General features: G+C 35.3%; 1 protein-coding gene across 1 annotated transcript in view; it reads right to left on the bottom strand.

The window, feature by feature from the left end:
- The window catches only part of DIAPH3 (diaphanous related formin 3), a gene marked incomplete at both ends in the record, with an annotated part of 259,224 nt that overhangs the window by 74,086 nt on the left and 168,191 nt on the right, over positions 1-16,947 (bottom strand). The window contains 2 exons of the mRNA XM_082303926.1: positions 8,575-8,710; positions 14,554-14,716. Coding sequence (XP_082160052.1) covers positions 8,575-8,710; positions 14,554-14,716 — 299 coding nt within the window. The remainder of the gene's footprint in view (positions 1-8,574; positions 8,711-14,553; positions 14,717-16,947) is intronic.

A 16,947-nucleotide genomic window follows, 5' to 3' on the forward strand; every position in this document is an offset into this window, starting at 1 on the left:
ACAATAAAGACGTTCTAGTAATGCATTATACATTGCATTACCTGACAATATCTTTAAAAAGCCGGTTTAAAGACACAATCTTCTTATAGCCCTTTTTCTATTCACTAGTGATACTCTGCCTTTTTAGTGGAAAAATAAAACTGCTAAATTAAGCAGAATGCTAAGTTTTAGTTACTTATATTTAATCACTCATAACTAAGCCAGACCAATGTTATGCAATGTTATCCAAGATTAAGATTTGATAGGACAGCTATTAGTGAAAACCTTCAGCTACATATGAAGTCAGTCAATAAGTTTTACTGTTAATGAATGTTTTTTCTGTTTTCTTTACACATGACAGCTCCAACTCCAACGACACTGACAAGAACGCAACCAATCTGTTTTTCAGCTTAGCTAAAAACTAGTATTTTCATTAGTGTTGTTTCACAGAGGGAAAAAAATCACCTATTATAGAGACATATCAATTACAATCTCATGTAGAAAGCAGTTAGAACAACTCCAGTAGCGTTCTTAACTGAACGTAACTTCTTATAAGAATATATGTAGCATAATATATGTGTGCAGGTGTGTATGAACATCTTGTCTCTTCATTACTGTGTGCCTCTGAAGGAGTTCATTGAGCACAGGAAAAGAGATTACTATTTCCATTCAAATTTATAAACAACCGATAAATCAGAAAATATACACAATGATCACTCATACTGACAGTTTTGCTACAGAGATGAGAAGCTGAAGTAAATTTAAAAGTTACATAATTTCCTCGTGGAGTGAAAAAGTTCTGACTGGATTACATGACTGAGCTTAGTCAAAGGACAGCTTACGGACAGCTTTGGTTGGGCGAGACCTTTTTTTGTTTGGGTGGCTATAAATGCACAAGAATACCCAGGAGGATCAAAGGTCCACCTAGCTCTGCATCCTCCATGCACTAGCAGCCAATAGCAAACATCTATAAAAAGGACAGGATAAAAATGTAATGACATTTCTAGAATGGTCTCTTGGTCTCCAGAAGTTTGTGATTCAAAGACTTCATATTTGCATTTAATAGCTTTCAATGGATAGAAGCTGCCAGAGAAATCAAGTAACTTCTGTCAGTAAGCTTCAGAGCAAGAATATTTTGGTATGCAGTAACAAGACTGTACTTCTGTACAACCACTGAGGTATTGCCGAGCGAAGATAAGCGTCATAGTGAACAGCATAGAAATAGAAGCAGCAGCAGACTCAGTTTGAAGCAAGAGTCAGAGACATGACCTTCTCTTCTGCTAGCTTTCCAACAATGACAGAGGAGGTTCTTGGCTCTTTTACAGCCTTGGACTAAGGAAAGTAAAAATAAAGCATACCCTCTAATGCTTTGGTAAGGATATTTATTCCTCCCCTCCTCTGCAACTTGAGAGAAGAAACTTTTGATGATTTGGAAAAAATAGAAAGCATAAAAGCATTCACACATAGCAGGAGTGAGAGTTTAAAGAGGACTCTTGATGTCTGCCTCCTTATGGAGGAGATGTGAGGTAGTATTTGGAGTAGGAAATGCTTACTGAAACCAAAACCTACTATCTGCATGAATGTTAGAGTTCTTAATCCCAAAGATGGCTCCAGAGATTGTAATTTTTTTTTCATGGCAATGCCATTTTAAGTTTCCATCATTCTTTTCACATTTGTTTAGAAATTTTACTGCTACAACATAAATGACAAGTCTTAAGAGAATATTTATCTACCGACATTACTTTAATGACCCTTAATTTTTTTCAACAGTTCTGTCTGTTTTGACTATTTCTCTCTCTTCCAAATACAGCTGCTATTTATTTATTCAGGGGCTTTGTGTAAACCTCAGTTTCACAAACGTCTTTCAGCTACTATCTCCAAAGGTTCCACTTCTAAGTAAAATTTTCAGAAAGAAAAATAATTGTTTCTTCCAAACCTCTTGTTCTTTTGGAGCTACTACTTAATACAAACAAATAGCACCTGCTGCATTCTGAGCCCATGGGTTGCCAACAAGTGCATAAACTACACCTCCATGCTTCAGAAGATTTAGCACCTTTGAGATCTTGTTAGAACATGACTTGTGGCTATTACTTGTTGGGTTTTAATTAATATATATTCAGATCAGGTCTACTTTTTTGCACTAGAAACATCTAATTCCCTAACATCCTAAAGTGTGAGACTTGATGAGGTTTTGCTGTATCTCATCTTTTGCTGTGGCTTCTGCAGATGTATCACACATTGTTTTTCAGGCCAGACTTTTTTTTTTTAATTGAGCATACCTGTGTTTTATCATTCTCTGTATCATTTTCAAGTACAAATGTGGCAATTATTCTTGAGGGAACATCTGTTCTCAGTAATTTACCAAGAGTTATACCTTACTGTCAAAACAATACAATTGCAGCTGAAAAACAACCTCCATACTTAGTGACATATCAGGTGACATCTCCTTTCCAGTGAATTTGTGGTCATTGTCTGTCACAACTTGCTCCTCATATATAGGACTTTTTTTTTTTTTAATGGGCATAAAGCAAAATTATCCAAGCTTGTCATGAGCTTGCTGTCAACTGCCCAGTAAGTATTAACACAAGTAAGTACTGAGTAGGCAACTCTATAAGGTTCCACAGTTCTTTCTGCTCATTGTTATTTAACATAAGAGGAAGAAGTTACATGTCTCATAGTTATAGAACAGATTTATTCCCCACTGGCCTCAGAATAAAAGTGATCCTTAAGAATAAATTTAAATAACAAAAAGTGACCTCAGGAATCCTCTTGGTGAAGAGGGTCCAATTTGAGGATAAGTGGAGGCAGTCATGGGACAACTGGAAAGAGTTATCATCACCAGGGAGAGATGAAGAGCACTTGAAATTCCAAAAGGGGAAACTCCCTAGAGAAGAGAGCCCTTACACAAAACACTTGTTGGATGTTAATATTATACCCTCAGGACTTTTTCATATATAGCATTATTTGATCTTTTGTCCCCATCACGGTAAATTTAGTTGCACAAAACGTACACCTAAATGCCCAAAATCTAGCAATAAACCTACTGTTGTCCAAAACTTGTGTTTTTCAGGAAAGTAGCCCAGCAGACATTTTAAAACAACAAATTATCAACATATGTTAGAAACTACTGATGTCATCTTAGTTGGAATGGAACATGAGCGGATTTTTATAATCAGTGACATTTGCAGTCCTTCACTCCCCCCAGAGGAAAGGAATACTATTAAGAAGTATTGATTCTCCTCTCCCAGTGAGAAGACATTAATAAAATGGAGGCCTTATGAACTTGAGCTAGGCAGGGAAAATAGGGTCTTTGAGGGTACCTACTAATATATGTAGGTTTGGGGATTTTTTAATGTATTTCAAAGGCACGCATTTTATCTGTTGGAATCTGAATTTTAATTACCTAATTCCGTTTACTCTTTTCATTGCTTAAACTGTCAGTGCTGGGATCCATGGTGTCCTTTTGTTTTGCAGAACACTACGGAACCAATGAAAATATTCATATTGCACAACTTAGCAGACAGTAATAAAGTAGTAAATGTTTGAAGAACCAAAACCTAAAACACTCCTAGCAAGTTTCTGAGACATGAATGTTTTTTTCCAAAACCAGATAAACAATATAAAACCGCTGCAAAAACAAATACTGCAAAATTGACTGCAAATAAGGTCATAACTGTCTAAATGAACTGGAACATGGATTTAAAACCAGTTAGTTGTGATGAAAGTGAAACTGAGTAACACAACTGAAAACAAACTAACACTCTAGATTGGAAATCAGATGTTTAAGACATCATTTTGGCATCACTTCACTGCTTTTGCGTAAGAAAGGGCAGCCTTTGTAAATAACCACTGATGAAAGTGGCTTGTTACTTAAATAGTATTCAAAGTAAGACACAATGAAGATGCCACAATGATGGAGTTCTCAATTATATTACAATAAATTTAGCTGGTGCTATCACAGTTATAGAATTCTTTACACTGTGATAAGATCAAAATAATTGATTGGTGTGCTTTCTACTGAGAATCTGAAAAGCATGAGAAAGCATGTATCTGAATGTTAATAGTATGCAGACAAGTGGCATTTACATAAAGATCCCCTTCCACTGGCTATTTACCTTTGGAACGATAGTATGTGATAGTTTGAACTGGCTTCATAGAAGCAAATAAAGCAATCTTATTGACAAAGCATCTCATGATGAATATCACTTTGTATCCCAGAGAGTATTTAGAGGACAGATTTTATTATCATAAATTTCAAAATACCAAGTATCATTCACTGCTTAAACATTCAAAATTTTTAATGAATTCCACATACTTTTCAGGTTACGATGGAGCTGAAAGGAAAATATGGAGCTGATATTTTTATTATGTAAACTTAAGACTCTCATCCTTTTATATCAGAGTCCCATTTGAGCTGTGATCATTAGGACACACAAGTGTCACTATCTAAGACGTACAGTAGAGACTGAGAATTTTAGCAAACTACAATTTACAGAGATCTGAATCTGACATTGGCTTCAGGTCCAAATCTCAAAAAAATACTTGCAAAAGAATAAGTCAAACGGTTCCATATAAATAACAAAAATCTTTGGTCTTATTAGCAGAGGTCCAAATTTATATTATAAAGCCTACATAAAATGTTAAGCTTTTCTAAAAAGATGCTGTACTACATATTTTTAAAACACTACACGTATTTTACAATGTACAAAACATTGATATAATTATTGACATCTGAAATATAAAAAAATTCAAACTGAAAACATTATGAAGATTTATCACACGCTATACATATTTATCTAATTTTAGAAAATTACCATATCAATACTGGACAAGGTGTAACAGTATTTCAAAGGCAGTCTGATGCAGAGGTATGGATGACAAGAGTGTAAGCTGTGATCTAGGTGGTTAAGTTGTCACCTGTGTATCAAAGGCACAACACAGGCTAAGGAAGACTATTACAGTTCGTGAGAAGGCTTGTATGCTGTGGACCACCTCAGATCTCATGTCTGCAGTAAATGTCAGTTACTAGTGATTAAATTATTGTATTCACCCAGGATTTCCCCTCCCCTCCCAAAAGTAGTTTAAGTTAAAAATCAGGACTTATCTTTAGTTCCAGATCATTTTCCTTTTGTTTCAATACATCTGTGTAGTGCTAGGCAAACCTGGTATGATACAGGCCTAATGCGCTACACACGAGTTATTGGCTCAACTCACATATTTGATAGATATTCATAAAATCTATGGCTTTGTACATATTTTTTTTAATTTATTAGGGTTTTGTGAATGCAAAAAAAGTCAGCAATACCCCCCAAAAAGCTAAAAATTTTGCAGCATTATGTAGGTCATTTTTACGTGAAGAAATGAATCCACCTTATGCAGCAGAAGGTGGCACCGTAGGCAACAAAACCCTACTCTTCAAATAACTTCCAAAAGCAGATGAAAGCTGAAGAAATACAAAGAAAAGGACTTCAAGAACAAAGGAGAATCTAGGACAGGTTAAATGTCTGTGTTGTAAATGAGACCAGTGGTTAACAAAACAAGCTTAGGATGATGATATAAATCCTGTTTAAGCATTGGATAGCAGCTCAGGCCTTGAACGTTATGGGCACAGGCTGAAAGCAGAAACTCCAGGACTGTAAACAAGTCACTAATGGCCAATTAACGGTCACTGAAAAAAAAGCACAACCTCAAGCACTGTGAAAAGACTGCTATTACATTAAGAATAGAAGCAGCAGCTAAGCAGAGGGAAAAAATCCAGCTGAAAGCACTGCTGTGACCTAGGGAATTAACACCCCCTGAAGGTTTTTGCATCGTGTAATTTAGGGATAGACAAGAGGGTCAGGAACTGTCTAGAAACTAAACCTTCTTATAAAACAATAAGATCCCAAACTGGCTGAGGAAGGGAAGAGAAGATGGTAGAGAAGGAAAAAGTACCCACTTCAGTTCTAGCTTTCCTTGCAGAAGAGCTCTTGAGTTTGTCAATGTCATCTTGTCAACTAAGCCCATCACTGGTAGCCATCATTCATTGCCAACTCCACAGCATCACCTCCATAGGATTTTGTATTCACATCAAATGTAGGACACAGATGTTAAGGACTGACTGCTTTGAATATGTAGTGGTAGTGATTGATAGTAAGAACTAATTTGTAGTGTTAATGAAAAATAATGCATAAGAATAAGTTATTAGCACAACCAGTGCTGTTAATGATTGTCAGTCCAGTAAAGTAGGGTTGGTAGGTTTTCTTTTTTAAGAGAAACAGTTAAGAAACTCCAAAGTGGCATATAGCACAGTGATACACAGGCATCCCTAACCTTCAGGTCATTTTCAGTTAAAAAGCAATGTTTCTGAAAAATGTAGAGTAGAAATGCAGAGTACACTATGATGTCTTCACTGAAAACAAAAAATCTTGAAGAACCAGCTAGTACATATGCTCTATACTTTTCTCTTCTTCAAGTATGCACCTGTTTGAATCCCAGAAAATATTTTCTAGGATGGTGACATCAATAAGTTTTCAGCTACTTCATTCAAGCAATAATTGAAATAATGTTCCTACAAATCCAACATCTGATCTAGTCACCATATAAAGAAATCATAGGCAGCAAAAATCAGTTACTCCATAGTCACACACCAGGTAAGAGTGTTGTGGTATTTTGACAGAGGGAGGACCTGGTTAGAAATTTGTCAGCAGGTCAAATATAAATAGTTTGTGACTGATTTACGGATTCTTAATGAGAAGACAGACTTTCAATGAACTAGTTAAGGCTAGGGAAAAAAAGGAAAAAGATTTTGAATGTCCGTGTTACTCTTCCATCAGAATCAGAGCAACATTATGCCTCTTCAGTTAGTAAATAGAGTTTCGATAAGAATGCCAAAATTAAAAAAAAAAAACAACCAAACCTCTACTTGTCATATTGTTGTTACTGTCCTTTCTGACAAACAAATCTACCACAGGTGCTTTGCACTGCCAGAATCTGGGTTTTCTAATAGACTTCTAAAATTATGTTGCAAACAAGCACAAGAAACCTTACAAGGAGCTCTGCAGAACAGAAAACAACTCATCAGTAGCCAATTTAGTGAATATCAGACTCAAGACATTTATAGCTTCAGGTGATCCTAACATCATCTTTTCCCATCTGCTGTTTAGATCAGTCATTCCAGACTGAACCTTAAGTGGCTGATAACAAGAGCAAGAAACTTCTTTCTGTACACTTACATGTTTTAATAAAAAACCCAAGCTACTAAGAGACAAAGCAGCTATTTACTCAATGACCTAGTTGATCTGTAGATGACAAGTACATAGTTCTCCGCTACATTAGCTGAAGCAGTATGTTTAACTACCACTGTCTTACGTATGCATCTCGGTATGACTCAGAAGTCTGTAACACTGGCTCCTGTATTCTGGAAAGCCTGAACATGACATTATGAAGAACAGGACTTGAGAGGAGCTTTAATTTTCCCTGAAAGATTATCAATTTTCCATCCAAAGCACTATCAGTCATACACACAACATGTCTGAGAGAAGAATATCTAACCTCTTTCGAAACACTTCCAGTCATGCATGAATACAGATACCGGTTTTACCCCTTCCTAGTCTTCTGCAGCCTCCTCTATCTTCTGTGAGCTTTAAAAAGCTTGTCACTTGTAGTTTTCTGATTGGGTCTTGAATTTACTTCTAAAGAACTAGAAATTCTGTGTTCAGAGGGCAGCCACCTGGTTTCCCATCCTAAGAGAAAGCTTTAGTCTCACACCTCAAGACACGGATGTTCTTATGAAAATAAATCAAAGACTTTTGGTTTGAAGAATCTCTGAAACTAAACACACCTACTCTGGCTATTAGTGAAACGTGGAAGAGACAGATAATCATTTATGCCAAAGGTGCCGACGAGGGTTTGAGTGGGGAACTGTTTAACAAGATCTGCTCAGAAAAAAAATGAGAGTAGCTCACGAAAATTTACACAGTAAGTCATGTATCATTCTGAAGGATTCCAGAAGCTCAGTCTGGGATAAAATATAGCAGTATAGAGGATCATCAGACATCTTTTTTAGTAACAGAGAACTTAGAGTGTCTACCGTCTCTTTTGGTACAAAAGACAACACAGCATAAATGAGTAACTTTAAAAATGCATGGCTGAGGTTTCTTTTAAGGTGTTCCAATAGGGACCTATTGAAATAACAATTAACATACTCAAAGAAAAATCCAGAGTACTTCAGGAAGGGCTTATTCTCATAAAAGAACAAAAATGAACCTTAGTTAAAAGAAAGAAAATGGCTTTGTGATTTGGAAAATGTCTGTTCTCTGGTAACATAAGGGGTTCTCAGAATAACTGAACTTGTACTTAGTCACACAAGGTTCAATATATTCTAATGGAAAAATACAAGGCAGCATTACGAGTTCTAAAATATCTTGAGGAAAACAGGTAATTAGAGAAACTCATTAAAAAACCCAAAATTTAAGAACCTCTTTGCTGTAAACTTTAACAGGTGAAAATCATTCATTTATTCTGTCTTTTCTCATAGCACATTCAGATAGTGAAAAAACAGCAGCTTTATTTCCAGTAAAACACTAGATAAAATGCATTTTCTCTATTACTTACCTGTTTTCATTTCTAACAAGCGTTTTTTCTTTTGTTGCCTCTCTTGTTTTTCTTTTTCTGCTTTCTCCTTAGCTATTTTAGCACGCCTCTGTTTTTCTTCTGCTTCCCTTCTTCTAATATTCTCCTTTACTGCTTGCTATGAAAAAAAGTAATAGAGTTCCATTAAAACTGAAGTCTTAGCAAAAACAAAGCTGAACCTTAAAAACAAAGAAAAAGCTTTAAGATCACATCTCCTAACTAACCTTAATTTATCAAGCCATATAAATATTTTACATTCCATATTTAGTACATTTTATTCAGAAGAGTAAGAAAATTCAGACTAAATACACTAAAAGCATACTAATTGGCCGCAAATGGAGATTGTACATTCAGCAAGAAATAAGGCTTAAGAATACACACATTAATATAGAAAGAACTCAAACAACCTGGTTTTACAAAACTGTAAGTATGTTACTATTTGTATTTCTAGAATAGTTTCAACATTTATTCTTTCTCATGCTGCCACTATACCAAGCAAAACAAGGCTGCTTGGGTGACTTAGCTATGCATTTTTCTTATTCTTATCCATATATGCATTAATTCACTGGGTTTATAAGTTCTTGTCTTCTGGTTAATACCTGTACAATATTGTTTATTTTGAATTATAATTAAGTACTCCAAAGCTTCCAATGAAGCCAAAACGGAACTAAGAGTTTCAAAGTTTTTAAATCATTATTTTGCATATTCAGACATTAAGCAAAAAAACTGTGTCACATTCAATAATTTTTTAACAAAGCTATTTTAGGATTACCTTTTCATTATTTTAGGGTTAGATATGTACACTGGTAAATTCCCAGTGCTCTACTGTGGCTTGCATTAAATGTAAAGTGCACCTGTTCTTCATTGCATAAAGTTTCTCTTTTCAAAATGCAGTTACACACAAAAATCTCACCTTTCACAATAGATCAGTGTCCCCTCCTACAAAATGGCTAACATCTTCATAAGGTCTGAGGCAGAGGCTGTACGTTTACAAGGATAATTAATGTCTCATATTGTTTTTAGCAGGAAAATGTTCAGCCTGCACTCAATAAAAAATGTAAGAATGGACTGAAGAGTACTACAAAGCACAGATGAATGTGGATTACAGCAATATTTGCACAGGTACTGTTTGTAGCATCACTGCAATAGATAGTGACCAAAGGAAGGAAAAAAAAATTCATCACATAAATCTTGTGAGGAAATACCTGTCTTTGATAACTGAAGAAGAATAACCTTTCAGTCATGAAAAATGACAATGAAATTGACTTTTTAAACAAAGCAAACCTGTACTTCCACAGTGTCTTCTCCAGAGTCACCTCTGTCAATTTTCTTGATATTGGGGAAGGAGGGGAGAAGCCTACCACAAAATGCTAAAATTCTGGATTGAATTAATTTTAACAAATTATTTGCTGATTTTCAGACTGGGTATTCTGTAAAAGAAACTGCTGGGTAAAACTCAAATGGGACTCAAGCACAAGAACAATTTTGGCAGAAATGACACACTTTTCTGACAGAGTGACCAAAGAAATTTCTATTTTGCATCTACTTTTTCCCCCAAAATAATACCAGTAGGACTCAGCTTCAGACTGCAGTCATCCAAATGTAGGTGTCTATTCCTTTCTAATCACACTGATCAATCACAATTGATTTAGTAGCTCACACCTTCATATCCAGTGTAAATTGGATGCTTTGGAGTATCACACCTTGCCTCCAGCCTTTCTCTAGCAGGACACTGGTCTTCCTTAAGTTCCGTGTCATAACTTAAAATTTCAGGCTGATGATGTCTTGGATACCATTTAAGACACCTCTCCAGAATACTAGGCACTTCTGTTGTTAGGTCTCCTTTGAGACATCAGGTAGATAGGTCTCCAAATTCCACTAACTGTACTGAGTATGCATCTCTTGAGATTAGACACTCGAGGTCACATACAGGTGCCAATGTTTAGAGGTCTATGCCCTAGAGTCAAATCCTATCCTACATGTTCCGTGTGTTTTCAACACAAAACATAGGTGTCTAAAGTTCTGCAAAATGTTTACACCAAGAATTGTCGCAAACTTGACTGAGAAGAACACATATTTGTCTCTCACACTGTTTGCATTTCGAAGATTAAAAGTCTTAACACTTCCTTGCTCAAAAGGCCTAAAAAGTTAGACATGGTCTGACCACATCTGCTATATACGAGCAGCATTACATTCAGCATATGGCACAGTATGCAAAGTTACCTTTCGGAAGAATTACCCAAGTATACACCTTTTGCATACCACGCCAAGGCCTAGAATTTCTGAGATGGAGGCATTCTCGGGTTCTTTCTTGTGCTTTCCAGGATCGTTTCTGATTTTTATTCAAGTATTTGCATGATATAAAAGAAAAATACTCTAGAGCCTATGGAACAAACTCTTAGTTGCTCGTCTTCTGGTTCTTTAAGTCATGTTTCTGCTGCAGAGCAACCTAGAGTCGATAGCAGCAAGGGGTTTCTATAGCCCTATGATTAGCGTACTGTCTTGGATACAGGAGTTGTCGATGCAAGGCCTCTTCCTTCCCTGCAACTGCAGGAAAATTCTAACAAGTAGACAAACACAAAACGAGGAAATGCTACAACTGCTTCATCTTATTTCAGAAAGCTATCCTTCCAAGGAAAGGAATGAGACTGTTAGCAGTACCTCTGATGCTGTGAAAGCACAGGAGGAGGTTAACAGAGATGTCCGATACCTAAGAGGTTCCACTGACTGTACCAGGAATTTAACTATGGGAGTTAAAGCACTGAAGATAGGATGCTTCCCCCACTTTTTGGATCTCGCCAACTAACTGTGCTCTAGATTTGGTGTTCACACAGTGTGAATAATAGCTGTCACAGCTGCTAAGTAACACTGAAGTGCAGTCCAAAGTTAGCTATGAACCTGAAGTGTATGGCTCCAGATTTAAACATGGTTTTTTAAACGTTTTAAACATTTTCATTGAGAACAAAAAAAGCATTATAAGTAGGTAAGTACTGCATGTAAATTATCAACTTTGCTTGACAACACGGGTGACCAAACTTCACTTTCCCACACCTACTGGTGACTTCAGTAGTCTTCTAGTTTTGGAGTTTTTAAGAATACAACTATTTTTCAGAACTAAATTTAAAAGTCTTTTGAGCTAAGTTTTCTAGGATGCCAACCACCTTCAGTTTCTGTCAGTTATCAAGACCAATGCTAAACAATTCTGAAAATAAGACCTCAGGTGTCTCACGCTAGGCATATCAAAAATCTTTTCCAAAAAGTCTCAAAACTGAGCAGGTACTCAATATTTTGTTTAGTGTCATTGAATGATAAGTGGTTTCATGCCTTACCTACACATCTTTTTCATATAGCCTTCAAACTGTGCTCTGCAAGACAGAATTATTAATTTTCCTCAAGGTTTCTTCTATCATGCTCATCAATAATATCTAACTGTTTCGAAGCATTAATTAATCTATCTTTCTAACACTGCTGTGAAGCAGGGGTTAGTATCAGTGCTAATTTTACAGACACAGAAAAGAAATATGGGGAAATTAAAGTAAAGTAAAGCACAATCACTTCTTTGAGTCTCCAATTCAAGATGAACCTAAGCATTTAGAATTCTTATTCTACAGCATTTAAATGGGAACTGTGGTTTAAACATCTGAAATTGAAGTAATACAACTATTTCATAATATTTAGTAATTTTGAAATCAGACTCCTGAGTTTCAAATTAGGCACTGATCAAGTTAGGAAAACATAATCAATGCCCATGTTGAAAAATATGGCATATGTAACTTGCCAAGCAAAATTATTCTGATTGAAGCCTGTGCCTTCTAGGTTTTTTGCTGTTAAACACTGCAGTAGCAGAAGCTTGGTAATCTTTACATGTTGCAATATGTTTGCTAAATATGGGTTCCATTTTAAGTCCTTTCCTCAAAATAGATGGACATAGGAATTTCAAACCCTTTCTCAGTATCTACAAAAGAAGTATTTTTCCCTATCTACACCTTCAGACATGTCTGAAATCATTAAAAAAACCAACCGACCAAGCGAAAACCAAACAAGACTGGGAAACATGCAAGCAACTTATTTAAGTGTGTTGTAATGATAAGCATCAGGCTGCAATGAGGAGTAGATTGTAAAATAAAAAAGACTAATTGAATCTTTCTACAGATCAATAGGCATGAGTTGGATCACTGCTCCAGACTTTGTCACAAAGCTCATGCTCAGATAACATTCCTGCAGGAGTGTAGCCAGTAAGTTAAGCTATGTAATTATAGGTAGCCAGATGTGACATGAGTCACCTTTTCCAAGTTACCCAAATTAATAAATTCATACACAATTGGGGACCTGCCTTTTTTTTCTTCCATTTCATCATTGAGAAAGAGCTGCTTAGCAGCCAAGTGTTCAGAATCCAAGAGAAAAAAACTATTTTTGCAAAGAAAGCTTAAAAAGAAACAACCTAAACCAACCACAACCTCCACACAAAAGCAGAAACCTCTCCCTGGCCTGCTAACTTCACCGAATCTGAACATAGTTATAAATCACCAAGACAGCAATCCCCACTAATCCTAAATAAGAGCTCTATAAAAGTATTTTGAACTTATATAGCCATGAGCTTTCCTGAAGTTGTTTGATTGTTTTGAGGGATATACCAGTCTTGAGTATGTATTCTGAAGTATATCATCAAGTTAATCATCCTTCTTCCAGAAAAGCTACATTGACAATGGTAAAACAACCTGCAATATTTTGAAGAACATCTGATTATCCTGAAATTTGCCAAGAAGACTGTTCATAGTTATATATAATCAACTCCAAACATATAAAGAAATACCCTGTTGAGAAATTTCTACCTCACTTTTCAGAAAGGTTTTTTGTTAAAACTCTTAAATCACATTTCTGTATAATTAAAAAAAACAAACAAAAAAACCCAAAAAAACACACAAAAAAAGAAGCCGCCCTATTATTAAGATTTGTAAGCATAAGGAAAATGCATTTGGACTAAAAAACTAAAATTAGATTTCCAAAACAGCTCAAGCTTTTCTGAGGAGCTAGTATGTGCAAATGTTTGTATACATAATACAGATGCTTCCCTGTGATACAAGGACAGAGCTAACCTCCACATCTATGGCTATTTTAGATGACTCTAAGGCAAAGTTCTGCTAACTAACAAGTGAGTTTGAATTATCCTTATAACTATGTTCTGAGCTCTATATAAAAGCAGCTACCCAACAATAACCCGGATCAGCCTAATGTCTGTTTCTCAAATATAATTCAAAATTTTAAAATAATAATAAAATAACCCCTCCCCCCAAAGATCATCCTTTTTAAAGGGAAAACAAGAAAGTAAGCATTTAAAATGCAAAAAAACTAAAATCCTAGACAATCTATTGTCACAAAAATTAAAGGTCCTTAGAAATAGACAAAGTTTGAGGAAAATATGCTATTTTTTTAAGCGAGGATAAGGAGCTCTGAGTTTCCATAGCAGGGAACCTGCTTACAGATGCAAACTTTGACATTGATCAAGTGCTGCAGGCAAATGAAAAATTAAACAAAATAAAATCTTGTGTCCGGATTCTGCATGGGAAGAGTGTGCATTATAAATATAGAATAATTGTTAGAATATTTATTTTTAAATAAATAACAAGCATCCTTTAAACAGAAAATGCAGTTGTATGTAAAAAAGGTAGAGTTTCAGATTTTTCCCCTTCAGGTTATACACACATGTAAGAGGCTCAGTTTAAATTACATTCATTGCTATTAGAAATTTTCAATTCTTTCAGACTGGAATAATCCACAAAAAATAATTCAAAACTCCATTATCCTAAGGATATCCTAAGAATTTAGGATGTGCAAAGTAAAATTTCTGATATGAGTATCAGATACCATTTGAGGAAGAAGAAAATTATTTTTAGTTTGTTCAGTAACTGATTACAAAAATAATCTCTAAGAAACATTAGGCATAAAATAAACAGATTGTACCATGAACATTGTCCTGAAGTTGTTTAAGTCTGTTAAAAACTCCTCCACTGAAACTTTCTTCAGATCAATGGCATAATATCCCATCACGTTCTGATAGAGTTTTTCCATGTTCTCATGCATCCGTGAAAGTTTCTGAAAATCTTCTCTGGCATGAACTAGAAAGCTGTACACTGCTGTTAAGGCTGCAAGAATACTCAGTAAATCCAGTCAAACCCACAGTTTTTACTTAACATTGATCTGTAGTTCATACACATTTTTCACTTGCATCAAATGAAGTATCAAAATCATTCCTCCCATGTCATATATGCTTCCGAGTATTTACTCTGTATATCAGGCCTACGAATAAATCAGGGCGCTTTCATCAAATTTTCTCAGCCACTTTAAATATAAAGATTATTCCATTAGCATGCAATTTTATATGAAATGAAATGTATGGGACTAACCTAACTTCAAGAGCCTATGTAGTTTATTTAGCATCACTGTCTCCTCATTAAAGCTAAAGGTTTAGGTATATAAATTACAATTATATGGAATTTAGGTACAGATACCAATAACTAACCTGAATATTTTTAATATATTAAGAACTAGTATAGTTCCTACTAAAATTAGAGTAAAAATAGAAATATTAATAAACAGCGGTATTAAAAGTAAAAACCATGAAAGATTAAAAACTTCATCTTAACCACTTTTTTTTAAATGCTGTTGTAGCAACAGCAATGCATTCATTTCTATTCCTGATGGCTGCATCAGGTATTTATGCTTTTTTTAAGGCTATTTGCAATGTCAGTACAACTTAATTAAATTAGAGGTGAAAACAACAGAACTACTTCTACAACAGAAAGACAATTTATAAACAGCACCAAAATACTGCATAACATAAATGAAATAAGAAACCTATGTTTATTCAAGAATTTTAATAATATAGTTTGTCAAAGAAGCTCAAAGAAGAAATATTGTGTGTAGCCATTTCCTTATGTAGGACAGCTTCATAAAGTGTTTACTTTAATGGAATGGTAGCTACACAAATATTTATGTTCCATTATTTTCCTGCTGCAGGAAAGACTACAAAAGATAAGAAATGACAATTTTACCTTTACTCCCAATTGCCCACCCTGACCATTGCAAAAGAGAATTTACTGTCTTTGTATACTTCGTACTACAGATACATGCACTACGGTCACTTTATTTTATGAAACACAGGATTTTTAATCAAGTGCATAAAAATGTAGACAAATAGAACTGTTGTCTGCCATGCTGTTTTAAATACACAGTAACAATTTACTGCTGAGTGAGTGCTTTTGCCCTTCAGGGTTTTTGTGATGCACTCTTCTCTTAGTTTCCTTTAGAGGCTGAATCCCATTTGAATTTCACTATTAAATGTCCTTCTGGTTTGTTAACGTTGCTTTTAAAATACCAAGTAAGCAGTTAATGCTTTTCTTTTTGTGATTTAGAATCCATGCCAAAAAGTCATATAATAATGTTCTCAGACACATGCAGGAAAGAATAAATAATGCACTTTCACAACATTCAAATTAGTCACTAGGATGGCTAGTAGCCAAGTCTGTAAGGGCAGAACAGTCTCCACTAAGAAAGTCTTGTAGAAAAGGACTAACAAAGTCTAGATTTCCATGATTTTAAATGGTACATCTTCCATCACCCCCCAACAACTACTTGATTTCGGACTTTCTCGTCCTCTGACAAGGCTCCTTAGCCAGCATGAGCCTCCTTCCATGTTTCTATTGACTTCACAAGATGCAGCTCATGAGCAGCTTCAGACTGCCTGTGCTGGCTAGCGACAGCTCAAAGAGAACTGATGTTGCTGGCCCACTTTTTCTTCCATATCAATTTGAATTTCTTTCCTCTGCTTGGCTCCTAAGACACACAAAGCTTACAGGAAGCTACCTTCAGAGTTGAGTTTCTTTAAAATTTTTAAGGATGTTAAAAAGCTATCGGTGAGACAGTGAGGAAAGTTGATGACAGGCTAGTATGTAACAGCTGACCAAATATTAAATAAAAAAAGGAGTATGAGAAACAAGACATGACAAAACACAAGTTAGGACCATCAAAAGAAATGTCAGCAGTTCAAAAAAACCCAAACAAACCAAAACAACAAATTGTAATAAAGGAAAACAGTACAATTAATGCTGAGTGAAACTAGAAAGAAGCATTTCTACATCCTGTTTATTTTTGATCCTACAATTTAGTATACTTATTATTTGTGGTTCTTAGATTGTTAACAGAACTTAGGGAAAACTACACTAATTGCGAAAAATGCAATTATGAGGCTGTTGATTTCCACAGAGTGGAAGGGTAAAGGAAAATTAGATACATTTTTTTGTTGTCACTGTGTATAAATGCCATACATCAAACATTCCAGTAACTTCCTTCAGTTTT

Source organism: Platalea leucorodia, assembly GCF_965183815.1.
Source record: "Platalea leucorodia genome assembly, chromosome: 2".
NCBI lineage: Eukaryota > Metazoa > Chordata > Aves > Pelecaniformes > Threskiornithidae > Platalea > Platalea leucorodia.